General features: G+C 38.4%; 2 protein-coding genes across 3 annotated transcripts; one reads left to right on the forward strand and one right to left on the reverse strand.

Moving 5' to 3' along the window:
- Positions 1-202: 202 nt before the first annotated feature.
- Positions 203-8,987, forward strand: LOC120452577 (CD81 antigen). The gene is made up of 5 exons (XM_039636860.1): positions 203-577; positions 4,955-5,149; positions 5,613-5,792; positions 5,867-6,082; positions 6,624-8,987. The coding sequence occupies exons 1-5, from the start codon at positions 512-514 to the stop codon at positions 6,771-6,773; spliced, it is 807 nt and encodes a 268-aa protein (XP_039492794.1). The 5' UTR covers positions 203-511; the 3' UTR covers positions 6,774-8,987.
- A 315-nt stretch (positions 8,988-9,302) lies between these two features.
- LOC120453455 (Kv channel-interacting protein 1) lies at positions 9,303-26,150 on the reverse strand. 2 transcript variants are annotated; one of them, XM_039638170.1, is made up of 7 exons: positions 26,000-26,150; positions 25,273-25,698; positions 14,546-15,013; positions 13,744-13,813; positions 13,414-13,484; positions 13,139-13,333; positions 9,303-12,410 (listed from the first exon to the last, which is right to left on the reverse strand). In XM_039638170.1, the coding sequence occupies exons 3-7, from the start codon at positions 14,699-14,701 to the stop codon at positions 12,282-12,284; spliced, it is 621 nt and encodes a 206-aa protein (XP_039494104.1). In that variant the 5' UTR covers positions 14,702-15,013; positions 25,273-25,698; positions 26,000-26,150; the 3' UTR covers positions 9,303-12,281. The 2 variants fall into 2 exon arrangements, with proteins under 2 accessions (XP_039494104.1, XP_039494105.1); XM_039638171.1 differs by having other exon boundaries at positions 26,068-26,148.
- Between the last annotated feature and the right edge of the window lie 1,002 nt (positions 26,151-27,152).

A 27,152-nucleotide genomic window follows, 5' to 3' on the forward strand; every position in this document is an offset into this window, starting at 1 on the left:
TGAGATAATAATTATCTAAACTATCGATAAGCAATTTGGGTTTGTGTATAGGATTCAATTCAAGCCGGTTGCAAGCAATGTTACGCCTTAGCAAAGTTATGCACCCAAGTCTTTGGTATATTTTAGAGGTCACCACTTTTTAGTATTTAGCATTTCTATACCCGCTGGTATATTTGAACGGCCCCGTTAACGGTCGCACTGATTCAAGAATTTTACGTTGGACGGACGCCTCGATGCACAAATAAAATTTTTAAAACAAATCGGGTGCAACGGCCAATCGCGCAAACAGTGGCTCAAATCGCTAGATTTTAGCACGGGAATATTGAAAAAAAAAATCCGAAAAATATAGTGCGACCGACGGGGTGTTTTGAAAAAGTGTTAAAGGTCGAAAAGTGCAGGCGACACTGCAGTTCGGGGTTCCTTTGAAAAAGAGCATCTCCAAGTGGTTGACAAACCAGTTAAATCACAGCCACTTTTTAAGGAGTTACCCATTTGAGAATATCAATCCGCCATGGGTCTCAACGGCTGCTGTTCGTGTGTCAAATATCTGATGGTCCTTATAAACATTTTATTCTGGGTATGTAGATTCCAGCAGCAGCAACAACAATGCGAGATTCGATTCTCTCCCATCACAACAACAACAACTGGAACACACGGACCTCCTTTCGCGCGCGTGTATGCGTGTGTGTGTGTATGTGGGTGTTGCGTGAGCGAATGTGTGTGTGTGTTGTGTATTCCCTACGCCCCTCTTTCTCTCGTTAGGGTGTGGGGGCGGGGGTGGAGCCGTGCGCACGCTCTTTGGAGTCCTACCGCTCTTTTAGTCCCTCTCTCCATTCTCAACTCTCCCGATCCCAGCGGTGCCCAAAACAAAAGTTAAACCTTTTTTAAAAATGGGCATGGCAAAATGTTAAGTACGACTTGAAATATTTTAACAAAAAAGGATATTACAGAATATTAACTTAATTCATAATTATTATATATAAAATCGAAAGGGTGACTGCATTATAAACTTGAAAGTCAACTTAAACATTCATATAAACACATTGTTTAATAATTATTATTAATTCTACTTTAAAGCCTATGACCTATTAACTTTTATTTATTTAATACCATTAATAACTTCAACTGGCTTTTTAAAGCGACATCACTGTATCTATCCCCCTCCCGCTCGCACTCCCTACAGCTCTGTTCGTACTCCCGCATAAAAACAATAGAAGTTCCGCTGTGGGAGGAGAGTGAACGACACACACACACACTCACTCACCTCCGCACGCACACAGAGAGATAAACATTTAAGCATCTCCATTCCCACCTCCCACTGTTTTCTTTTCCCTCCACATGTTTGTTCAGTTGTTTTTCTTCTGCTTCTGTCTTTTCCTGTCTCTTTTTTTGTTGTTTTATTATTTTTATAACGCATACGTGCCTTTGATATTTTTACAAACTTCGGCTGGCTTAATTCTCTAAAAAAAAGGACCTCCTCCCACTCAGAACAAAAAGGGTTTATTTTCTTTGCCCAACTTATCTGCTTGTTGTTTTACGCAATTTTTGACTTTCAACATTGCCTCGTTTGGCTTTCAATTGTTTCCATTCAATTATTATCTGCCACTGCGATTGTTTGTGTTTGTTTTCCTTGAGTTTTTCTTGGGGTTTCCTCTTGTCTTCCGCGACTTGCGAAATCAGTTTCGCTTTTCCTTTGGGCAACAAATTAAAATTTTGATTCTTATGCGGGCTGTTTTCAATTTTTTTTTGGTCGGTTTGTTGATTGTTGCTGCCTTTTTTCGATTTCTGTCTATAGTATTTATTAGTCAAAAGCTATTTTCGAATACGGGCGAGGAAAAACACAAACTTACGCGTCCGTTCAGTTTTTCGTTGTTGTACACAGAGAGAAAATGCCAATGGTTTTTCAAGTTTCCCAATTATAAGTTTTCGAAAACCTTTTGTTCGATTTTTCCGGAACTTGTTGTTCTATACTAATAGATTACAAATTAATAATACATCTTTCCTAATAAGATAATATAATACATTTGGTTTTTGTGTAATATTCCTTGATCTGTGATGTTTTAGTATTCATCGTTGATGTTGTTGGATGCCCAGTGGTATGCGTTTGATTTCAGTGGAGAAACAATGAGTGATAGAAATGTGATGTGTTTGTGATGCAGTTCATTTCACTAATCGTTTGAACTATTTTTAGAGCCGTGTATGGATGAAAGTGCGTCAGATTTTATTTATATGGAGCTATGGACATTCCATAGATTGTTTTGAGGCTATTTTTAGCCAGGGCATGTTATCAATTATTCTACAAACCCACAATATATATTTTTATTCAACTTCTTAAAACATGACCACTGTTTGAATTGTTTCGAATCTTTCACCACTGTGCATCGGTTTCCAAACATTTCCATTTTCATCGTCGCCGTGGGGCATCGTGATCGAACGCCACGATCTCTGAGGACGCTGACGTTTCAATGAGGCCGATATCCCAGTTGAAAGACGCCGGGGGAGGCCTATGCCAAAAGCGTCTAAAATGCTAAACGGCCGGCGCTGTCGTCATTGAAGTTGACAGTGACCAAAACTAAAAGATTTTCAAATATTCCGTCGACCATCTGACAATCCTATCCTGTCCACCTACTAAAAAAAACCATTTATTCATTCACAGTCGGACATCCATAGTGCAGAATTTTTAAATTCCTAAAAAATGTAATCTTTTGCTTTGAATAAAGTAATATTTCAAAGTAACGATGCTGGCCTGTATCTATTTTCAATTCGCTCTGACATGTCACATCTACATACTTAATTCGCTGTGCTATTTTTCACTCAATTATTCATGAGTGGCGCTTCATTCATTTTTCAATTTGTATTTTCATGAGTTGCATGATGGCTGTTGCCTTATGGCTGCGATTTGCCATCGATGCGGTTAATTGTGGGGCAAAACTGTGACTGTGACTGGACATGCAATGCAAGCCCAGCTGCCTTTTGCCCCCATTTTTTTTTTTTTGTTTTTTTGCAGTTTGAAAGCAGTAAAATGCTCTCTCGTTTTCCGCTTTCGACGCCTCGGCTCTGAAAACTGGGTCAACGAAGGACTCTGCACATTTATTGGCCCATTCGGCGGGCTTTTTGTTTGTTTGTCTTGGACACGCGACATGGTGTCAGATGTGTAAAAATATGTATGTGAAAACGTTCGGGGAATCGTAAAATTCCAACAAAGATAGCTACAAACAAGGCGTGGATTCAGTTCGTTCAGGGAAAATGGGAATGATTCCAAACGGGGTCAACTTTTGTGATCTAAAAGGATAGGGAATTGGGGTTTATCCAACGTAGTGCTTACTATATAAGAAGAGCTTCGGGCATAAGCCTCTCCTTTAAATAAAATGTTTAAAATTCAACTCAAGGCTTCATATTTTTTATAATATTCATAGTTATGTTATTGATCCATAGCCATATTTTTTCATAACCCTGCCCAAGAAAAATAAGTTAAAGTTATGCAAACAAGGTCTTCTGGTTACAATGTACTTATGTCGTCTTTGCATCAGTCGTTACTCAATAAACTGCCCTCGAATGGGGCAACATTGTATTACGTTTCCATGAGTAGTTTTTCCGTTAGCTGCACACATTCACATATTCACATTCATGAACTTTGGGCCAGCATATCGTGCACTTTGTGGCACACTTTTTGTCTCGCTCACTTTATTGCAGCTCTCTCTTTCGTGGACCACCCACATAAAGCCGGTCTCCGCTTCTCTTATATTCCATGAGATTTTCATATATTTTACGACACTTTCCTCTTGCTGAAAAGTGAGTATAAATCATTTTTCCTGGGCGCCAAAAACTGTTTCTAAGATCTTATATCTCAAATTTTAGTGTATCTTCAAGTTAAATAGATATTTGGTTATTGCGAGATCCACTGCGTAATCTTATCAGGCAGCACTGATGCCCGAAATGCTCCAGTTTTCTAGGCAATTGCAAAAGCATTTGAGCTGAGAAAAAAACACGAGATAATAAGTGTTTTGTATTTGGAAATGCTTCCCAGTTAGCCTTTGTTTCTTAAGTGGTTCTAAATTTACATATTTTCCAAGTAATATGTGCACTTGTTTACATCTCTTGATTAGCTCTCATCGCACACTCGATTTCCCTGCGATGAATAATTTTGCTGAATAATTAATGAACTTGCATAGACACCTCGATGCTTGGCAGCCCAACCTATTAAGTCATAAGCTCTTTATTAGATTTTCTCACTCATTGCACGAGCGGAAATTTAAACACAACATTTTTCTGGATGGTTGGGACTGGCAGCAGTGAGTTAAGTGTTTAATTTCTTGCCAGCAAACCTAAGGAGAATTAAATAACCAGAATTCCTTTAGCGGAAATTCAAAGAAAAGTTCATATTTCGTTCGCTGATAACCCGAGAAGTGAGATAATAACAGCTTGCAATTCTCATATTCTCGCTGGGGATCAATGTCTTGGCACTGCTATATATAAATACAGTATGTCTTGGCGATGAACACCAAAATTTAACTCGAAACCAAATTTTATATGCCGTAGATTTCTTAAACGCATCATTAATTTTCGAACTTAATGGGCCTGTTCTTATGGGTTTTTGAAAGTTTTGGGCTCAAAAAGCTGCCTTTGAATTTGTATGCTGCATTGAATAACTGAAAGATTATTTTACTTTACTTGGTTTCATGTTACTGCTTTTAATTAAATTAAAAGAAGCACAACAGCAGTTGCTATATAGTCTGCGTCCAACTTAGCTGACATCATACATATGTACGAAACTATAGATGTTTAAGGGACGGGAAAACTGGGCGGGACAGTCTCCCACTTTAATTGCCGCCTTGCCAGATGGCGTCATTGACGCGTGTGCCCAGTGTGATGGATGCAACCATTTAAGAATTACTGCGAAAATATGTAAAAATAGGTAATGCTCTACTTTATGTTGTACACTTTTCGCTTGCAGCTCATCGGACTGACCATCGTGGTGACCTCCGTTTGGATGCTGACCGATCCCACATTTATGCTGTCGATGACACAAAACTACAATCACTATCACATAGCCCTGTATGTTTTCCTGGCCATCGGCATCCTGATCACATTGGGCGCATTCTTTGGCTGTTGCGGAGTTTGTCGGGAGTCGCAGTGTCTGCTGGTTTCGGTAAGTAAAAGTGCAGTAAAGTACTATCATAACCAGTGTCTGGGAATTCAAATTAAAATGGATGCAAATGTGTGGCCCACACTGTTCCGCTCGTAAGATTGCAACGGACGTTCGCCCACAATGCCTTGGCAGTTTGGCAAAACGATGCACTTGCCAAAATAATTTAAAACCCAATTAAATTAGATTGTAGTTACGGAAAATTGTTTTTAAAGTTATGTCATTTAAAGTACTTATTCCATTTTTGTAATAGAAAATATATTTTATATATTTTATATATATATGTATAGTAGACCGCGTAGAATCTTTTTTTATTTATTTATGTAAACAAAAGTTTTTTATTTATTTTATGGAGTTCCTTATTGCGAGTGCAAACATATCTTTCTTAAATCGCAACCAGTTTATTTACTCAACGCCCACGGCTTGAACGCACTCCGCCATTCATAAATCTGAAATTCTCTTGCAGTTCTTCTGTGTCATACTCATCGTGATGGTGGCACAAATCGCAGCCGGGGCATGGGCCTTCCACAACAAAGACAAGCTGGATGACATCGTGCGGGCGGCAGTCAAGTCATCAGTCCAGGAGGAGTACGGCCAGTCCACCATGAGTTCACGCACCGTCACCTTTGATACGCTGCAAAAGAATGTAAGTGCTTGGACATACATACCCACCAGCTCGCAGAGAAAAACGATTTATGCGAATATCTTTATCTGTTTCAGTTGAAATGCTGCGGTGCCGATGGACCTGGAGATTGGGCCACGAGTCGGTTTAATAATGTGGATCGCACAAATATTGTGGAGATCGCCGTGTCTTCCATGAATGTCTTCTATAACATACCCGAGTCCTGCTGCAAGGATAATTTGAAGGATAACGAGTGTGAGCTGTCGCGACGCTTGAAATTTGGCGGCCCCTTGAACAACGCCATTTATCAGCAGGTAATGCCAATGACCAGGCAAAGATAGATTTTAGATTATTGAAAAGCTGCTTCATACTAATTTTACCAGAAAATTACAAGTGCATGAAAATGAATAAGATTAGAACAAATTTATACACTGAGTCATAGTTTATATAGTTTCTTTCTCTGTAAATTTCAATTAATTGACCATTCATTTAGCGATCGCTTTTCGATTCACTGAATTACCAAAAAACCATCAAAACTCAATTGATAGGTGTGTCCGAATCATAATTTCTTGGCCTGCCGATCGCTATCGCCGCCTGGCCATAAAAACTAATAATCCTTTTTTCTGCGGCTTGAACGCACTGCGTTAATAAAAATTGACGCCCGCCAATGCCGAGACGATAAAACCGTATTAATTAATATTGATATTCAGCACGCATCTCAAACTTCTGTCTGCCAGTCTGGTTGGCGTTTCTGTAAGAGTAGATGCAGAGAATGCGAGCTGTAAACAAACTGAATGAAAACCGAGCCGACTTTTTTACAAACCGATTAATGAGTTTCCTATTTGTCTCTTGCAGGGCTGTGTGGACAAGTTGATTGAGATCATCTACGAGAACTGGGTCACCATTTTCGCCGTGACCGCTGCTGTCATTCTGCTGGAGCTGCTGTCCCTGACTTTCGCCCTGAGCCTCTGCTGCGCGGTGAGGAATCAGCACTACAAGGCCTGAGAATTACAGAACTCCCATAGGGAAATCACGGACGATGAGAAGTACTAACAAACCAAATCGAAACGGATGCATAGCGAGCGTTATTACTGAAGACGTGCGAATGGGGAAAAGCATTTAGCAGCGAGGGCTAGCGAGATAATGTACGGTGTTCCCTGGTCAATACTTTAACAACAAAACTGACGACAGATACAACACACTTTTGTAGTACTTTTAACAACAAGACAAGCGTAAACAACGTGAGACAGCTGAGCAATTGTATTAGAGATGAGGAAACCAACATTTTGGAATTTGTGAAAAGTTTTTAAAGCACAATCCACAGGAGTCTCGCACACAGCGACTTTATATGAACTTGATACGCCAGGAGAGCAAAAACATACAACTCTTTTTTAACAGAATATTTCTACCACAAAAAACACAGACAGTAAACTTCATATATGTACGATCAACATAGGCAGCTCCAAAATACTTAGCCTAGCGAAAAAATTTTGAATTCATAGATACATACTATATATTAAATATATAGAGCAAAGCATAAGCACAAAAATATAATGTTAAATGCCAAAAGAAATGGAAAATTGTAAAAAAGAAATCAATCAAATTTCTTTTAAGATTTGTTTCCTCCCATAAGACTTTTGAATCAAATACTTATTTGTTTTTTTTTTAATGTGGCCATTTTTCTATGCTAACACCATGCCAAAAGAGATATAAAATCATATGCACGTATGTAACATATGATAATAGCATTCCACAAGAATGAGAATGATTGACAGATTTTTGTTCTGGTTAAAACGCATTGCCATCCAAAGACCCAGCCGAAAATATATTTTCAAATCACTTCTGAACCTTGTGCAAAATGTTGTGCTAAAATCGAATACCATTCAATTCGTAGAGCTTCGCGAAATTAAATGCCAAATATTTTATGTATTTACAAAATTGTAATTTAATTTATTTATCACCTATTTATTTGAGCATAAGCAATGAGCAAAAGCAAAACGTTAGGAAATTATATGTAAGTGTTGGCCATTCTGTTGACAAACAGCATTCTGTATATTTACTCCTCAAACGATCCCCAAACAGTATGATGGTCAATATGATCTTACGTCTATCTTAAATAGATGGGTACATTTGTATAACTTTGCAGATACTATTACCATGTTAGCCAGATGGCTGTACTGCGATTAAAAAAACATTTTGATCTGCAAGGAAATACAGATTAGTCCGAGTGATCATTGACCATGCTGTGCACAACCATTAAAATCACACACACTTAAAACGAATTTTGTCGAATCCAACTTACCTGCATCAAAGTATATTTCATTTTTTCCCGCCTCGTGCAAGGGGAACTATTTATATGGGAAACCGTTGAAGCAGCACAAAATGTTAAATGAATAGTACACACGAACGAAACAAAAAGTCTCTATATTTACATTGTATTTTTACCATACACCATAAACTAATTGAAGGATATATATTTTTTGTAACATTTTCATTTTATTGTTGTTATATGTGAATTTTGTTGTTAGTTAAGCGTAGCCTGAACGTCACACTTTGTACCCCTTCACAACGTTTAAATAAATTAAATCTACAAAAATCAACATAAGGACAAAATTATATTAAATTTACAAAAACAAATCGCAATAAATATATATTGTATTTAAATTTACACATTAAAGTAAATTATTTATTTTAACATTTCTTAGTAAGTAGTTACGTGCGGAATTTCATGGAGTTAAAACACATAAAAGTAATAAAGTTTTAGGCTAAGAAATAAACCTCATAAAATCAACGTTCATCTGTTGGAATTGTAGCAAAACATTGGAATATTTAGGAAATAAAATCTTCAAAATTAAATGTTCTCTAAACATTAAGCAGAATTGAACGTAGCTAAAAATATATATATAGCATAAAACTCCATCAGCATCTAAAATCAAAACCAAAATAAGTAAAAGCATCTACTCTTCAAACAAAGATACAATCAACTCAGCATCTTCATTACATACGGAAAATACACAGTTTGTATGAAATAGAGTGCACATTTAGCAGGCATCTAACATAAAACCGGAAAAATTAAGCAATATGAACGATGCTCAAGATCTGTATTTAACAACATAATACCTACAAAAAAGGTTCAGATAATACTCAATCATTATGGATAATTGAGATATATTATAGAAAACCTCAGCATACAAACTGATATTTCAAATAAATAAACATACAATAAATCCAAAATTTGTGTTATAATTTATTTGTGGTGGGATTTTGTTTGAAAACGGGATCAGTAACTATACCCCTTACTCGTATCCTACGAGTAAGAGGGTATACCAGATTGTTGAAAACTATGTAACAGATAGAAAGAAGCGTTTCGTCTTCCGTATCTAAGTCAGTAGTAAATAAGAACAAGGTAATAAAAACACAGAGTACATAATTAAAGTGTTATTTTTATTAAAATGGTTTATCTCTTTTACTCATTACCCAATTTGTTGTTGGGCTTGTTTTTAAGTTTATTTTCTTAATTGTTGGTTGGTTTTCGTTTTAAGTGGCATAAAAACTTGTTGTTGTGTTATTTAATTGTATGTCTCGTAATCAGACTAAAACTTAGGTACAACAGAATTTTAAATCATATTTTTGAGAACTTATACAATAATGTGGATTACTGAAATTAAATTCCATTATGTATCTTCTAAGTAGACAATACTTAACTATAGGTACATTTTAGTGGATTTAGGTATAAACACATTTTTAGGTTCTTTTAAGAAAAGCTATCCATTAATGGTAATTTGAAAAGTTTACAACAAATAGCTTCACTTTAAGAATAATGAATGTTTACGGTTAATATCAGCATCTTTAGTCAAATGAAATAATGAATTTTACGCAAATGGTTTTGTAGTCGCTTTATAGATTAATTATTGAAGGTGTATTATATAGGTAATCGCTTAGAGAGCTTACTATAATTTACTTATAAACAATCCAAATCACTAACCACGTTTTCTTTGTTAATTTGTTGTATTTAATATTATTATTGGGATAGCGCAAACCATTTATTTAGTTAACAAAAGGTTTTAGATTCCATGGCTGAAAAATTATTATCGTAATTTACATTTACTATAGGTACATTTGGATTAAATTTAGTTCTAACGAAATACGAATTAAACGTTGTTTTAAAAATAAGTTACACCACTTTAGTTACACCTATTATGTTCTAGTATCGGAAACTGATTCCAGCTAGCTAGTACAAATTAAAGGTCGATTTCGACATAGCGTAATGGATAATCTAGATAGTAATCTTTCCGGACATTTAGCAGCTAAAACCGATTTCTAAACATTATCTTCCGATTCGACTGGTTAAATAAATAATCTTTAGTTTAATATTTAAGTGTTTAACATTAGTATAAGCGTTTCAATTTCATTATTTATTATGTTGACTAGTTAGACACATAGCTTTCCTCAATTCGAATGATAGATTAATATCAATTAGTTGCCATTTGGTTTTGGTTTTTTTTTTTTGGTTTTGGACAGTGTACGTTCATATTGCATAGATCGTTTTCTTAAGAGTTAGAAATTGTGGGTGGTTTAACGAGTAGGTCGCAAGGTATTTTTTTAGACAAGAATACTTTTATATTCAACAAAATGTCCTTGTTCAACACATTTACTAATGCTAAGATTATTTGATGATGGAATCGCTTTAAATGGCTTTGCCGTTTTGATGGGAGTATTTTTAACTGATCGTTTCGTTTCTTTTTTTTTTTTAAATATTTGACCCCTGTCTGAAAAATGGTGGAAGAATCCTCGCCTAGTAGGTATGCTTAAAATTTAAAAATATCTTTATGCTTAACAAAGTCGTAGGCCTGCTGAAGCTCCGATTCAACCTAAATTAAATTATGGTTGAATCTTTATAAAGCCCCTACGTGTAATAATTACGGTTGGCATAGTTTTCAAAGGCCAACATTTAGATATTTTTCATCTAAAACACAGTTAACACATTTTGAAACGACACCTGCTAAGTTGAGTATTTAAATGAAAAGGCTCTGACGTCATTAAACCACTGATTCCTGATTTCAATTTCATTTCCTAGTGTTGTTCGCTTAAGGCTTTTATACAGAAACATGTTTTTGTTCGAAGCAACAATGGAAGAACAATGTGTACAACTAAAAGCGGAATTAGGAAATATCAAACCACATTGATTGTCTTGTCTTGTTCATGCACAATTAAGCATTCAATGTTTTTATAAAAACGGTCTCGTTTCATTATTATGTTACATTTTCATTTCGCTGCACAAAATTTCTCCATTCCAGAAGATAATTCCTCTGAAGTTTTTTTTTTTGGGGAATGATGAAATGGGTGTAAAAAATATGGTGGTCTTTACGAAAAAAAACCGGGCAAAGCGTCGCGTGCTTGTGTGTAAATTTGTTATGGCAAGTGTAATTTAATAAAAATGTAATTTAATTGAAGAGTCGTGTTGAGAATTGCATTTATCATTAAAAAATCAACACGACCTTGTATAAATATTAAATCAAGCGTAATTGTCAAGTGCTATTTATATATCGGTGGTTGGTCGGGCACACAAAACCCAGGCATTATTCATTCATCTGTTTATGTAGTATCTATTTTTTTGTATTGCCGCTTTAAACCAATATGGCTGGGAGATAGCTTTATTGAGACAAATTGTAAATTCAATTAGTTGATGTGAAACAATAACGCACAAATTCAAACATATGGAAATTAAAATGGGGCTAATAGAATTTCCCACAATCTGAATTAATTTCATTTATCCTGCGATTCGCGTTTTTCTTCCTAATTGACAGTGAAGCAAATTGCTTAAACTGTTTAGATCTTTAATTTGGCTCGCTCGAAAAAATAAAATCTGAAAAATGTCTAAGGAAATCCATTTGTTTGGTTTTTTTATTTTTGTTAGGCTAAGTGTAAATTTATACTTTAGTATTCTATTATTTGTTATGCGTAATTATAGTAAAGTAAATCGTGTTGAGAGCTCGGTTTCTCTTGTTGTCGGTTTACCAATTCCATTCCTGAATCAAACATTTGGTTTGGTGGTTTAGTTTAGTTCTGTTGTCGAAATCAATTTCATTTACACATATATCATACATGCACATATTTATATATAGTAAATACATATATAAGACCAATTCGCTTTTCACGGCAGGATTAAATTCATAATATGCTCAAAAAATTACATATTCTTTATAATCAATCTTAGTCGACCTCTTCGTTAGCTATATAATAACACACTCATAAAGTTTAAAGATTTCTTCCTTCGATATTTGCCTAAACTAATTTTAATTACTAATATGTTTCATTTCCTCGTTTTCCATCAATTTCACTGGTGTTTTTCATGCTAGCTTGGGGTTTTCCCCCAATTTTTTTTGTTTTATTTTTTGTAATTTTTTTTTGGGGTTGTCAATTTCTTAGAGTTGTTTATTGCACTTATAGATCTATAAGAGATATTATAGTCCTGGAATTGCGTAGTCCTGGCTCAAGCTCCCCCTCTTGTCATCAAAGGTCGTTGTCGAACATTTGTAGCGATCGAGTTACCAAATCGTCCTTCAAACAGGCCTCCAAAAACTCCTCTATCGTTATAATGCCATCCTGGTTCAAGTCCAGTTTGCGGAACACACGATCCACCTGAATGATAAAAGGAAAATCATCTCTTTAAAAATAACGACCATACATCAATTTTGGTAAAGACTTCGAAAGTATCCCTATAACTTATCAATTAAATTAAGTTACTCTCGTTTCCGTTTATTACTTATAAATTTCGTTGACTGGCACAAAGAAATTTTCCATTTAATCGCTCATTTCAATTTCAGCGACTTTTCATTGGCATTTTCGCGTAAGTATTATCCGCGGGAAAAAGTGAAACCTTCATCATTAAGTAAAATATCCGCTGCTGTTTCCGCACACGAAAGCATCCGTTTTCCCTTCGCTCGCTTCTCACCAACTGTCGATGCAATTTCGATTCCCGACTTATGCATTCCGCATGTATGCGCATATTTCTGTGTGTGCTCCCAATCATAATTACTCATACGCACTGTGCGCCCGACCGCCCCACTAACGCCAGCGGATGCTGCACGTTTCATGAAGTGTGGCTTTTGCATAAAGAATGAAGCATACAAATCTGCGCCAGAGGAAGTGCGATGCATATGCAGATAGACATTTCAACAGAATGGCCTAGAACACAATGCTCATTGCGGATAAGCAGAGATTTGCTTTTGTACCTTGAACAAGTTGATTAGAGCCTAGCACATCGATTGTTCAATGCTACATGAGCGGAGTATCAAGGACGAGACTTGTACTTGTGGATTCACAAAACTAGAACCTTGCTATTCTAGATATATACTTTGTTTGCTTACCTGATCCCTCGCCTTGCGATCGTCCTCGGGTTGATGTGGTCTCCGACCCATAAGCTCGTGAATGGCCAAAATAATTTCACTCAGTTCACCGCGACTGATCCTTCCGTCGCCGTTCAAGTCGTACAACTTGAAGGTCCAACGCAGACGCTCATATACCGAACCTCTCAGCAAGGTCGACAAGGTGACCAGTAAATCCTGAGCAACATTGAAACGTATGGTTAAGTATAAGGTTGCGAAATATTGCGTAGATTGTTAATATAACGAGGAATAATTACCCGAAAACTAATGGCGCCATTGCAATTAACATCGAACGCTTTGAACACATAATGAGCGTATAAACTCGAATCTGTATAAATAGAACAGAAGAGCAAAAGTAGGCGTGTCAGGGTGATTTTTCTTGTTGTGTTTCTGGTTATTTGGTGGTATTTTGGCATTTTTAGCGCAGCTGCTGCAAGGACGAAATGCTCGCTTAAATGGCGCTTTATGACGCGCTACTATAAAAAGGAAAAGCAAAGGACCTTAGCGACAGCACCCGCACACACACACACAGAGACACACCCCAAATGGGGGGACATTTATCCACACACAAATACAGAAATACTTACTGCCATGTGGAAAGAATTTGGCGTAGATATCCTTAAAACAATCCTCGTGCACCACGCCCTCGGGGCATTCCTGCGAAAAAAATGAAAGTGTTTGCTCGGTTAATAACGAAAAAAAGGCAAATGTAGGGACAGCGAGTTCCAAAAGGGCAAAAAGGACTAGACCGCGAGAAATCTAGCAAAACTCCTGAGATCATTTAATTTAAAGCACATGAATGCCTAGGTAATGCAGTAAGTGGTCAAAAGAAGAAAGCTCTGCTCTACTTTTGTACATATCACTTTGTTAATTAAAAAGTTTAGAACTTTATTTATTTCGTAACGAAATCAAAAGTACAAGTCACCAGCCAACGAGCAAAACTGCAAATCATCAATAAGGTAAACTGCCAGCGAGCAAAATATAACAAAGACAAACTATCAATGGGGCAAACTGTCAATAAGGCGAACTCTCTGGCTCAAACTATCCATTCACTTGACCCCGGTAGCTCATCTCTTGTTGACCCACATATTGAAACTTTTGCGCTGAGTTGGCCTTTTTCCGCACTCTTTGGTGTAAAAGTGCTTGGACACACAATCGCCTGAAAGGAGCGAATTCATTTGCAATGAAATTCAAAACGCGTGTGCATTAAAATGACAGACATTTAAGTAGCGCTCGTTTTTATACCGCTGGTACAGCTGGTCAATGATTCTTCTTGAACTATATTATTTGGTTTGATGGAATGAAGCAATAAGAATAGAGTTTCGCTGCTGTTCTCAAGTCAATTTTAATATAACTTAAGGTGAAGCTTTAAAGATAAAGCTTTCCTACCGTTTTAAATCCTCTGTACATGACGCGGATTTCCTGCTTGGTGAACTTGGTCTGCCGGCACAGATCCTCGAGAGCAACGGGAATGGGCTTAGGCACTCGTGTGTGTTCCAACTCGTAGACCACCTCCTCGATGGGGCTCTCCGGTGGTGAGGCCATGTCGGTTGCTTGATTATTGTTGACTGGTCGCGGTGTTTAATTAATATCGCTGCTGATTATGATTGGCGGCTTAATATCAATTTGCATTTGAGGTGCTCGCTTCTTAGGGACGCGACCGCGTACTCATTATGCCCCGAAATTCGCTGGGAGTATACAATTTCTTTGTGCTTTTTTTGTTTTATGGGTGCTCAACCTTTTCAGCGGCTGCTGCTTTTAATCCCTTTCGGCGTATCCTTTTTTTTCGGTTCTGCTGGTTTTTGGTTACGGTTTCCTTTGCGCCATTCTGCTAAGTCGCTAATGAGGCTACCATTGCTATAACGAAAGGGAAAATAGAGAGCAGGTGAGATTGATACACTGTGAATATTTTATGTGAAAAATTTGAAACTTAAAGAAGTGCTTAGCATTTTGCGGACTTGCGACTTTTAAACTATACCCACAACTTACAGATATTTTTTCCTGCCACATAAAGCAGAGCTGAAAGTCGGAGCAAGGACACTTGCAGCTGCCGGAAGTGCAACTCGTAGCCGCAGCTACACCTGCATATAATGGCATCGAGTATACGCCCTGTTGACTCGCACCGCCTGAGGCAACATGCAAATGAAGATTATTATTGCGTACCATAAATCAAAGGCGAATCGAGTTATGCGCGCACTTTGGTGCACTTGCAGCACCTTCGTTTCTGCACCACGAAATGGGCGGTAGGGTTGGTGATTTTTGGGGGCGGGGCAAGGTTGTTGCCGAGATGAAATTAATGAGCACTTAACATGCAAATGAATGGAATGCGAAGTCATTCCCACTGTCGGATTGATTCGCTTCGAACGCATAAACGCATTAGCACTATGCAAATCAGCTTGGGTTGTTATTGAAGTGTAATCAGAGGGCTCAAGAAAGTAAATAAACTTTATTCGATTATAGATAATAGCTCAATGGAGTGAAACGAAGGGTATTATGTACTATGTTCTTTAAAACCTTTTACGTACGTAACTAAGTTGAACATGTCTCATGTCTAATTCACATTTGACTATTCGATTACGTTTATTGCTCATTCATCATAATAAAATCAATTCGTAAATCCAATCCCATAAATCCACAAATTGAATTTTCTCGCAATGACTCGCCTGCATCAGCTTAAATCAAATCTTCGGCGAACTTTTTCCGTTTTCTCTCTGACAAATTTCAACAGCCCTTCAATATTTATCAGCGAAAAGTCAAAAAGTGTGTGCTGCGGACTATTTCCACTCTATTTCCATTTTGCATTTCCATTCCATTCTATTTGCGCCCACACTCACATAACACACACACACACACACAGCCAGGGAAAGGACTCTTGTTAGCTTAGGGCGGAAAAGCGGTGGGGGAGGGGCATTTCCATTTCCGACGTCACGGTTATTTTTCAGTTGGAATTGATTAAGCGGCAGCTTGCCCAAAAAACGGGGTCACTGCGAAAGGAAATAGCTTTGACAGTTTTAATCCAAGCAAAAGTATTTATATTCCTCTTTCACAGCTCCAAGTACCTCGCAACTCAGCATTTTCTATTGCTTCTCAATGATGCTTTTCACCCACTCGTCATATATTATTTAAGCTTTCATCTAAATGCAAAGTGATACGCTGCCACCTACTGTTTTTCAAATAAAGCTAACCACAATATTTACATCATTATATTTGTGTCATACAAAAACCATTCCCTACGAACCAAAGGCAGTTGCCAAAATCAGAATACGCTAAATCAGCTTGGCAAAACTTGCAATGCAAAACTTAATTTCCCAGTAGCTTTAGGGCTTTCAGACTCCACCGAACTTTCTTGTTGAAAACATTAATAATTTATAAATTGCCAAAGTAAGTCTTAAATATTTATGCAGCCAACGTCAGAGTGGAATCAATAACTTTCATCGCACACCCAGCGGAGCCATGAAAATGCGCTGAGTGAGCTCTTTAAGCCAAGAGCAACTGCTAAATGTTGCCTGCCATTAGCATAAATAGCATTAAATGCGAAGAGAGCCATAAAACCGAATACAATGTCATACTTAGCTGCTCGAGCTGCAGCCAACTAATTTCATGACTCTATTTTGCACAAATCTCTGTGGCCCAGTCGTTGGGAAAAGTGGAGGGGAGAACTCTGGGAAAATGTGAAATAAATGAGGGTAGGGTGTAGCATGCAATTGCCTGCATTTTACAACATTTGAAACCATGTTGGAGTCACGCCTTTAGTGTGGTCAGGATTTCCTCACGTGCACTTAACGAAATCATATGCCCTCACTAGACCGCTTAAAGGTTTTTTAAACGCCTCAACCAAGACCGTAATTCGCATTTTCTTAAAGCTAAAGCAGTGATTGTTTAATATATACAGTTTAAAATAAATATTCACACCAGCGTAATTTTTTCTGAGTGCCACATTCCTTTTAACACACCGCATACACCCGCACATGCGGATTTTAAATGCAGTTTTGGTGAGGCCTGTGTGCGCTTGTGTGCGTTTGTGGGTGTATGTGTGTATGTGTGCCTGTGTGCGTGTGTGCATGTAAAATGTTTGTCAAATATCACGTATACGACATGTGCTTCCGGCAAAGAGCGCACGAACACCCTCGAACAGACGGCCAACCGAGCGGGTCGAGTCGAGTCGAAGCCATTCATTGCCAGGGCAAAGCTAATTAAATATTAAACCAGGTCATAGTGTAAACGTAATAACGTGAAAATCCTTATTAGCCAATAAGCCAATTGCCAATTGCAAACGAAACAATTTCGCATACACAGAGGCCATCAGACACTGAATTGCACTCAAGAGCGAATGGAAAGGGATATGCAAATTTTTGCCTGCCAAGAACTGCATGTTTATTCATTTGTCTAATTGTGTTGTTCTTGTTGCTGCCAAGATACGGTGGGATTGCGAGGGACTTTTGGGGGGGCTTTGCGGGTCCTGGTCCCGTGGCTTTGTGTGGCATGTCAGGACTTAAACTTATAAATGGCAACGACAACAGCAGCAGCTTTCGAGGCAAGGACAAGGCTTGGCCAGAACCAAAACTAGAAGCAGCTTGCATGCAGTCATGCAATGCCACTCGAATGATGGAAAAGAAAGCTAAAACTAAAACTAAACAAGAACGCACGCCAGGCCTCCCACTCTGCGAAACTGAAATTGTCAACAGTGGTTTATGTATTTATACAACATAATATTTGAATTTGCTTTCCATGGGGATAAATACAATATAATAAATACAATTTGGCAGCTGCAGAGATGCTTCTAATGATTTGCAGTGCGCAAATAAAACAAATATTCAATTTAACAAGAAAACACAGCGTTTAAATGCAACTTGCAATGGAAAATCCCATAAATTATTAGTTCAAGCTCATATACCGTAACATAAATCACTATTAATTGATATCATCTAAACCAGATAAATGTATTTTCCAGGCGTTTCTCACAGCTCCATTTAAGCCATAACAACTGCAATCTACAATGCTTCTGTGCTTTTTTTAATTGCTACTTTTTATATTTTGAGCTCTACTTATTAATGGTAATGACACTGTGCGGCTTTCATGTCTCCGAGCAGGTTCCATTGTCATTTCCTGCTGGTTTCATGCCACTTTCACGGACAACCCAGACATGGGTTTGCACGATGAGAGGAGTGCCAAGCTCGAAAGGCAGCGATACGAATCCGGCAGTATCTAAATAGGAACTCCAGGACCTCACCGATCCAGCACGCAACCACAAAAACCACCGAGCCACTAGAAATTCGAGAGCATTATTAAATTGCGGATATATTCACGGCATATCTGTGTGTGTATGTCATTCTTTTTTTTTGGCCAATTGCCGTGCTGCAGTCTGAAACAATTGAATTTTTTGCCTAAGCTTTGGCTGGCACTCGCCCATAAGATTGGTGGGCAAATCTCGTTGCGCCTACAAAAGACAATAAATCAACGCCAATTATATGCCATTTTTTACTCCCTTTTCTGGCTTCTATTTTTGTTTTTTTTTTGTGGTTTTTCACCAAGGCAAGCGATGACGACAGCTGATGAAGGGCTTTCAACACTTTGCAATCCGGCTTTTGGGCCAGGTCGAAAGCCAAATCAGGCCACTATGTTGAATGGGAAAATAATGAAGAACGATGCCCGTTCCCATTCCCGTTCCCGTGAGGAATACTCGGGTGTATTGGACCCAAAATGCATTTGCATTACCATTACGTTTTCGCAATTATTGGCTGATCAATTGTGGGCAGTTTGATGCCGACGTGTGCCTTCTGGGCATTGCAGTTAATGGCCTAATTGTTTTGCAAACGGCCCAGACAGCGATAATTATTCAACCTGATTGCACTGAACAAGACAGCCAAGTTATGGGTTTGCCAGCCGATGTATGTATGGCTTTTGCTAATTATTTATTTATTACTAAACTGTCAATCAAAATGGTTGAGTGCTGATTTCTGATTTCACTTTAAGTGTATAATTAATGACGTAATGAATTAAAGCCACCAAAGAATGTGGCTACTCATTTGAGCTATCAATTTATCTATATTGCCCTTTTTTTTGGTTACAAATCTGACAGCATGACGCATAATTAAAGTTGGTAATTGTGCCAAACTATATTCTGCCGATTGCCAAGAGATACGAAGTTGGCCCTGATCCAACATAAATACGAATGGCCTATCAGCGAGTTATGAGATACTCCAAAGGAAGTCATTATTCACACTAAGGATGCAACAAGAATGCTTTTGAGCTCTATTAGCTTTGCACTGCATAAACTTAGTTTTAACCCCAGCATTTGACATTCAATTTGAGATTCGCTGGTGGGGCAGCTTGGGGAAATCAGCTAAAAGCTAAAAGTGTTGATGAAAATTCCCACCCCCCTTGGCAGTTAGTTTTCGGTCGTTAATGGAAACAAGTGCGATAATTTAAGAGGGTATTTTCCAGCTGGCAACCACAACATCATCCCAGATAAGCCGGGCCAGCTGAATGCTCAAGGCGGCAATAACAAACGACTCCCAGGAGCCACGAAAAGCAGCGTGCAGCATATGGTGTTTTGCTCTCAGTTTGCAATAATTTTTTAGTTAAACATAAGAAGGAAAAGCAATTTTGGCCATGTATTTTCGGCTATCTTGAATCAACAAAGGAGCGAGCCAAGCTCCGGGCCATTATTAGTCGCTCCTGATGCTCTAATCGCACTTCCGGCACGCGACACGTAATTGCCGGCACCTGGATATCGTTTGGGGTATACTATATATTATAAAGAGCACCTCAACTTGTGGGTAAAAGCATTCCCATTTGGGATATAAATAGGAATCGCCGTGTAATTTGGTTTAAACAGATATAAGTGATAGTGGTAGTAACTATTTGAATGTATTTTTAAAGGTATTAACTGCGCTGTTTATCTCTAGTGTAAATATTACATATTCCATTCATTGCAAAATTGAACATTTAAATTGAGTTAATTTCCGTTGAACTGTCTCCAAAAACTCCTGTGAAAAACAACATTTGTATAGCTACAACAATGTTTGTTGACTTTTGACCTCTACTTCTTAAATCACAACTGAAAGAACCATTTCAAGCGTATCTGCAGCAAAATTGCAGCTGAAGTGGTCTCATCCAACATGGAGTAGCAATCACAGATGAGCAATTCCTGCACTTAAAGTCGGCTGGAATGATAAACTTAAACATGAACTGTATACATTTCAAGTGGTAGGGCCACTTGGCTTCAGTCGAGCATTAGATGGCAATCAGTTCAAGATACACACATGCTTAGGTGCCAAGGGAATGGGGGAAATTGTGATGGCGGAAGCTTGTTACTGGCAATCTCTGGTGCAATCAGTATTCATTAATTTGGCAGCCGTTAGGACTTACTGAAAATGCAATCTATGGCAAGCAGAAATTCAGAGAGAGACTTCTATGCAAAATGGCTGGCGAGCAATAAAAAAGTTTTCACGCTGCACTTCCGGGCATGTAGAAAGTTTTACTAACTCCCTCGTCCAGAAAATGCAGTTATTTTTGGCAATGGCCAACAAGAAACTGACTTCATTGTTGGCCAGGCTAACAAAAAGCCTTGCAAGGAAACTGCCAAAATAGTTGCAACGACTTCAAATGGTTTGCGTTTCTGCGCCGGAATTATTCGGTTTTTGGGGGAGTAGTTCACAATTTGGTATTCAACTGTGCAAAATTCTGAACAATAAGTCGTTACATCGGCCCACACACACAAATCTGTAAAGAGAGCCACGGATATTCGAGTATATTTCCACCCGCCAACGCTGATGGCCCCGGAACTTCCGGTTCGGCGATATGCGCCAACTTTCAGACAATCATTCGGTCTTTGGTCTGTGGCTGTGCCCTTTTTCTTGGCCCAAAATGGCAAAAGCTTAGCGGGCTTTGGCCAAGCTATAAATATGCGGAGATATGTTCATGAACTTATTGCTGCGTGGGTGTATGAGCCACAAAACTTGCCAGGATTGATTTAATTTATGAGCTGACTTAATTTATTTCCGCCAAGGACAAGTCAAATTCGATCGAAACAAGTTAAATTGGCTTAGAGCACATAATTGCTAAGCAAATTGTCTGCTTATGTGATTTCTGCTTAACTAGTCAGATAATAGTCGAAATTATAGTGATTAATTTTTAGGATATTTGTTCCTTATAATTATGTATTCTATATGAGCTTTGAACTCTTAAAACATTACGAATATTCCAAACTTTAAGTTACCCGCCCCACTCAAAAACCAATTACATATCTGGGAATTTGTTTTCTCAACTTAACGTTGTTTTGCGAAAAATCAACTACATAACAAACTTTTTTCCTCATGCTCAACATTTGCTGTTTCACCATGGACATGAAAATCTACAAGAACAATAAGCATACCAAATAATATAGAAATGTTGCCAAAAACAAAAACAATGGACCACAATAGCAACAACAGCAATGGCAATGGCAATAAAAAGAAACATTCAACTCTCGCAACTCATACACTTGTCAGAAAACAGTGGGAGAGTGAAAAGCGTGGAAACTGCCCAAATTGGGGGGAACATTCCGAAAAGTATGCAATACTTTTTTTCCATTTGGTCCTTCAACTTTTCGTGGCTCGTTGCTGACTTGGCAGGCCCGACATAGTAATTAATGCCTGTAAGTGGTCCGCTTTGGTGGCTGAACATAGATGTTGCCACTTTTATAACTGGGCACTTGCAAAAAACTAGGGTATGATTTAGCTATTGAAAGGAATGCAAAAGTTTGATTATCAGTATGCCTATTATGTCAAACAGGATATATAAGATTGAGAAGCAGAACAGTAGATACCTTTGTTTTCATAAGAAAAGAAATACCGGGTATGTGATAGCTTTGTTTTCATAAGAAAAGAAATACCCGGTATGTGATAGTCGAGCTGCGCGCAATTTTTGCTGCACTCATCACCAGAGTGCTTGGAGTTGGCAAGTTAATTGCATGTTGCCAACATATGTTCGCTTGTAAATGTGGATTTCCGCCTATGCCCCAGTGGGGCAATTAAAAAGTGTTACCAAAATGCTCTGCAGCAAAGACATTTAACTTTGCTGAAATTGCGGGTAATTTCGTTTCTTTCTTTCTTTCGTTTTTCCCATCGAATGTTGTTTGTAACACATGGCGTATGCGTGTTACGGCTACAGGCGCTAACTTTCGGCAAAACTTTGCTCTTATCAGCTGGTGATAAAAATATAAGAGGGAAACAAAAGAAGAAAAAAAATGGAAAAACCTTCGCAAAATTGATGTTCGTATGGGATGAATGGGCATGTGCAAGTTTTATAGACACATCTGGCGGTTGGCTATATAAATTTCAAGTTTGTTGCTGTTTGAAAGCTAAACGATTCGGTTTTTCCTAGCTGTTGCATATGTGTGTATGTGGCACATGCGATGCCTGCACACATGTTTTATGGCTTTAACCATGGCAGAAGGAGTAAGGAGTTTTCCACGATAAGTTGACCATTAATGGTCGCCAAATGCTGGCAAATTGATGTTCACGCTGGGAATGGCTTGCGGTTGCCTTTGCTGGCACAAAATGCTTACATATACATATTTAAAGCGATATTTAAACGCTTCGTCGTTATGTCACTCAACGAAGAATATATTCCAGTGGTATAGAATAATATTTAATGCAAATTAAATGCTTCAGATATATTAGGCACTTTATTCTAACATGCTTCAGCAACCTGATACTTGGGTGTCCTTTCCTGAAGTTATTTAACTGAAAGTCAGCTCGTTTGACTAGCCTTATTTATTCAACGAAAACAGACCGGCACTGGCACTAGTCACGCCCTTTACCCATTACTCACTTAGGCCAAGACAATATCCTACGATTTGGCCAGTAATTACCAGTGTCATTGAATGGCCCACGCATCTAACACCCAAAGTGATTAGGCACTTTATAGCCGAAAAGCGTTGAATCACTTTGCAGCTCACAGCTGCGTTCCTCATTTGATATTACTTTGCGTGTCTTTGCGATTTGCTTGGTCTTTCCTTTTGGCCAAGGTTAAGGTGTTTCGACCTTTAACTGGCAAGTAATAGGGTCCAGATGTGCACAAAATTGTTAAATTTACCATATAACAGCTAGCAATATTTATTTTGTTGACTGTCATCGATACACATTCAATAATTAAATGATCAGCCATTATATAGTAACCACTCATCGAGTTTTTATTATTTTTTATTTTATTTTTACAGTTTTCAAGTTCGTTTTTTCAATGTTGGCTCGTGTGTATTTTATTTATAACTTTTCTATTTGCAGTTCCGTGTAGCATACATCCCGGCGACCGCCCCCTTCGCCCCTTATTCGACCACTTGCCAAACAACAGCAGCCACTTTTATGTAGGCTCTTTACCTGTGCCAGTGAGTGTGTGTATGTGTGTGGATGAATGAAACTAGAGCGCACCTTGATTCTATTTTTAAATGCCACACAAAACAACAATTGTCGCTTAGTTTCGCGTTAAGTGTTTTCTCATCCAGCTTCCCACGACCAAGTTCCTTTTGTTGCAAGGATGCAGATGCAGATGCAGCTTTTCTCGGCTAGAAGCACTCAAAATAGTTGGCCAAATAGCGCGAAGGATTATATAAATAGATGGCTGCGAACTTAGCATAGCGAAGGACTTTGTCTTGTCACACTCGTCAGAAATAGCCATTTAAAAGGATGTGTAATATTTAAATCTTTTAAAATATATATTGTATTATTTTTCTATATTGCTTTAATGGGATTATATGATTTACACTACTTGAAGTTACTTTTCGGCTTGGTGAAATCAGATTACCCTGAATAAAACCCAAATCGATCACGAATCAATGTCGCATGAGTTCGAAAACTATGCCAGCACAAGTTGACTTTTTAATCGGCTTGTGCATCTAAATGGAATTGGCATTTATTTTATGGTTTATTGCCAGGCAGCACGATAGTGCTTTTGTTGCTTATCAATTGTTGCACACAACTTTTGTTGGTTTGTTTCCCTTTAAGTGCTTGTCGCGGATTAAGTGACACGGAAACTGGGCTGAATAATGGGAATTTTTAATGACACCATTTAAGCGTCGAGTAAAAAGAATTTAACATGCATAACACTTCTGGTAATTAATTCTATAATATTCCTATAGAAATCGCAGAAAACTTTCGCTGCGTAAGAGTTACTAGAATCTGGAACTCAACACTCTAGCTTTTTTAGTTCCCGAGATCACCCATCTTTTATACCCTTTATCATTACTAGTAACTCAACGATTCTCAGACACATATGACTGCAATGCTAAAAAATAACATGTGTAAAGCTTCAATATTTTGGAAAATTATAAACAAGTTGTCGACACTTCTGGCGAAAGTTAAAAATATGTTTGAACAATTTAAAATATTTTTCACAGTGCCGTAAACAGTAAACAATTGCTGCCAGGTGCGCATGCAACGTGCAGACTCTTATTTGTTTAAATAAATATGATAATTACTATATCAATAGTAAATCGAAACCTCACATCCAATTTTAAATATAATCTCACATGCGAAATAACTAAAATACTCTTTGATGCGTTTTTCAAACATTTTCATTACTTTCCTCAATTATTAAATGAAAAAAAACCTGGCACAGCTCAAACTTCAAATAGCGCCCATAAATATTCTTCATAATTTCGCGAAAAATAAACAAAATATTTAAGACTGTTTTTTCGCATTTTCCAAGGTGAGTGTGTGAATTTTCACCCAGTCTCCGAGTGTGTGTGTGTGTGGGTGTTGCTGCGAAAATGAGCTGGTGTGTGTGCGTGCGAGTTTGGCGCCTAGTCAAATAAATCGCATGCGATTAAAATTTTATACAAATAGCTTTAGAAGCGTGCGTTTTGCTTTGTTGTGTTTCATTTGCCGTGCCATTTCCACCTTTTCACTGTTTGTTTTTCTTTTTTTTTTTCATTTCTAGTCTTACTCGTAAGCTGCGTTGTTTTTTTATGGGGGCATGGCGTCAGTTAAATGAGTTGTTGTTTATAGTTCTTGAGCATGTGTGCGAAAAATTTGCATTTGTAGCGTAACGCTTTTGTTTACTTTGTAGGTTAGTTTGTTGGCCCATTGACTTATATACTCACACTCGGCTAAAATACAACATATACATATATTTACCTTCGATGCCTTTTGATGGTGACGGCAGCAGCGACGGCGGCGGTGGCGGCGGTGACGAAGAAAGCGGCGAAAGCAGACGGAGAAATTGGCCAAAACGGAGATGAGGGTAGAAGGAGGAATGAGTTGGTGATGGCTGATGGTTGATGGGTGGTAGTGGGTGGCTGGGTGGTGAGTGGTGAGTGGTGGGTGGTATTAACCTCAAAGCATGCCAGCAAACAGCTCCTCGAAAACACTCGACTTGACTCCTTTCGATATTTATATTTTCCTGCCCTTCCGTGCGTGTCTCGTTTTAATTTGTTAATGATTTGGGCTTATTCATTTATTTGCATTATTTGGCGCTCACTTTTTTGTGTTCTGTTCGCTTCTTATTTGGTGTTATGTTACATTTTAGCTAAACTTGAGGTCGTGTCTCAACGATTGTTGTTGCTGTGCGGAAAATGCCAGGCAGCGAATGTAGCAGCAGCCGCAGCAGCAGCGGCAGCAGCAGCAGCGGAAAAAGAAACAAGAGGAAAAACTGTATCTTTTAGATCCGGGCATATCCTTTATCTCGAACAGCGACTGCGACGCTGGCCGAGGCAGCAGCTGTAGCTGTAGCTGGAAAATTTCCTTCAACTTGTTTGTCTAACTCTCGCATTGCTTTTCATTGACACTTGCGATGTTTGGGCAATTAAATCAAATTTGAAGTGACAATGATTTTCAATGATACAGCAGCAGCAACAATCGTTACCATATAAAATCCAGCAAAAAGAAGAACTCGATAGCAGCAAAAACCGCGCAGCGTTTTCCCCCGTTTACCGTTTCGCCGTCAGGCACACACTTTTCCACACACTTTTCCCCACAATAGAAGCCAGAAACCGTTCGACGCGCGCACGCGAGTGTCCTATACACAACTGATTACAGGACTGCGAAAATGGAAAATGTTTGCCAGCAGCGACGCTTCGGCATTCGGTTTTCCCTCGCTCGGAAAATCTCCGGCTACCGCAGCCAGGCTTCTGTTGCCGAAATATCCGGAGCCACTCCGCCGTAGACGGAGAGCGAGTTCGCCGGAGAGTGGGTGCGCACTCACTTGGGTTGCGGGCGGCGGCGTATAGGGTATAGCATAGCCCTCGGCGGTTACAGTGGACTAAGTGGCCATATTACGCATATAATCAGTTAATTGCACGTATCATTTATATATATATATATATTTCTATATATTTGTGCATAGGAAGTGGCGCTTTTAAGGGCAAATATATTAATGTGACTGACAACGTGGCGTATGAGTAATTTTTCATACATGTTACTAATGAAAGACGACAGCCTGCTTAAGTAGCATTTCCATTTATAAAAACATGTATTTATTATATATTATTTTAAATATTGAATATTTTAAATATTTACTAAATGTACAAAAATAAATATTACTTTAAACTGCAGTATGTATAAATTTATTAATTCAAAGCAGGAAAATTGTATACTTCGTACGTAACGAGCGCCACTTTAAGCTGATTATGGATCTGTTAACGCTTTGAACACCCTACAAATTTGCCCACTGTGCAAGCAGCACTCATATTCCTCATTCATCTTGCTCAGCCCGCACAATTGGCTGCCAAAAGTATTGCCACACCAGCCTCGGCGACTTTGTCCCTTCACTTCAGCGCCGCAAGTGAGGCAGTCTGCCAGTCTGGCAGCCTCTAGTTTGCTGCTCCTGGTCCCCAGTGGAGCGTCTTCTGTTACGCTGCTGTTATTCTGCAGACCGCGAGGGTCCTGAGAAATGACACCCATGAGTTCAGGATGAACACGACGCCACGGCAGCCAACCAATCCTCCATTTCATCCATTTCGCACATCTGTATCTGTACATACATACATTGTATATGTAGGGGGTGTACATATGTATGT

The sequence above is a fragment of the Drosophila santomea genome, chromosome 3R (assembly GCF_016746245.2).
Source record: "Drosophila santomea strain STO CAGO 1482 chromosome 3R, Prin_Dsan_1.1, whole genome shotgun sequence".
Lineage (NCBI taxonomy): Eukaryota > Metazoa > Arthropoda > Insecta > Diptera > Drosophilidae > Drosophila > Drosophila santomea.

Bases quoted from the DNA above. Each gene is read 5' to 3' on its own strand.
- LOC120452577 (XM_039636860.1), top strand. From the start codon at position 512: ATGGGTCTCAACGGCTGCTGTTCGTGTGTCAAATATCTGATGGTCCTT. The intron at 578-4,954 runs GTATGTAGATTC...TTTCGCTTGCAG, and splicing joins TTATAAACATTTTATTCTGG to CTCATCGGACTGACCATCGT. The intron at 5,150-5,612 runs GTAAGTAAAAGT...ATTCTCTTGCAG, and splicing joins CGCAGTGTCTGCTGGTTTCG to TTCTTCTGTGTCATACTCAT.
- LOC120453455 (XM_039638170.1), bottom strand. From the start codon at position 14,701: ATGGCCTCACCACCGGAGAGCCCCATCGAGGAGGTGGTCTACGAGTTG. The intron at 13,814-14,545 runs GTAGGAAAGCTT...TTTTTTTCGCAG, and splicing joins TGTACAGAGGATTTAAAACG to GAATGCCCCGAGGGCGTGGT. The intron at 13,334-13,413 runs GTAATTATTCCT...AATGTTGCTCAG, and splicing joins ATGGCGCCATTAGTTTTCGG to GATTTACTGGTCACCTTGTC.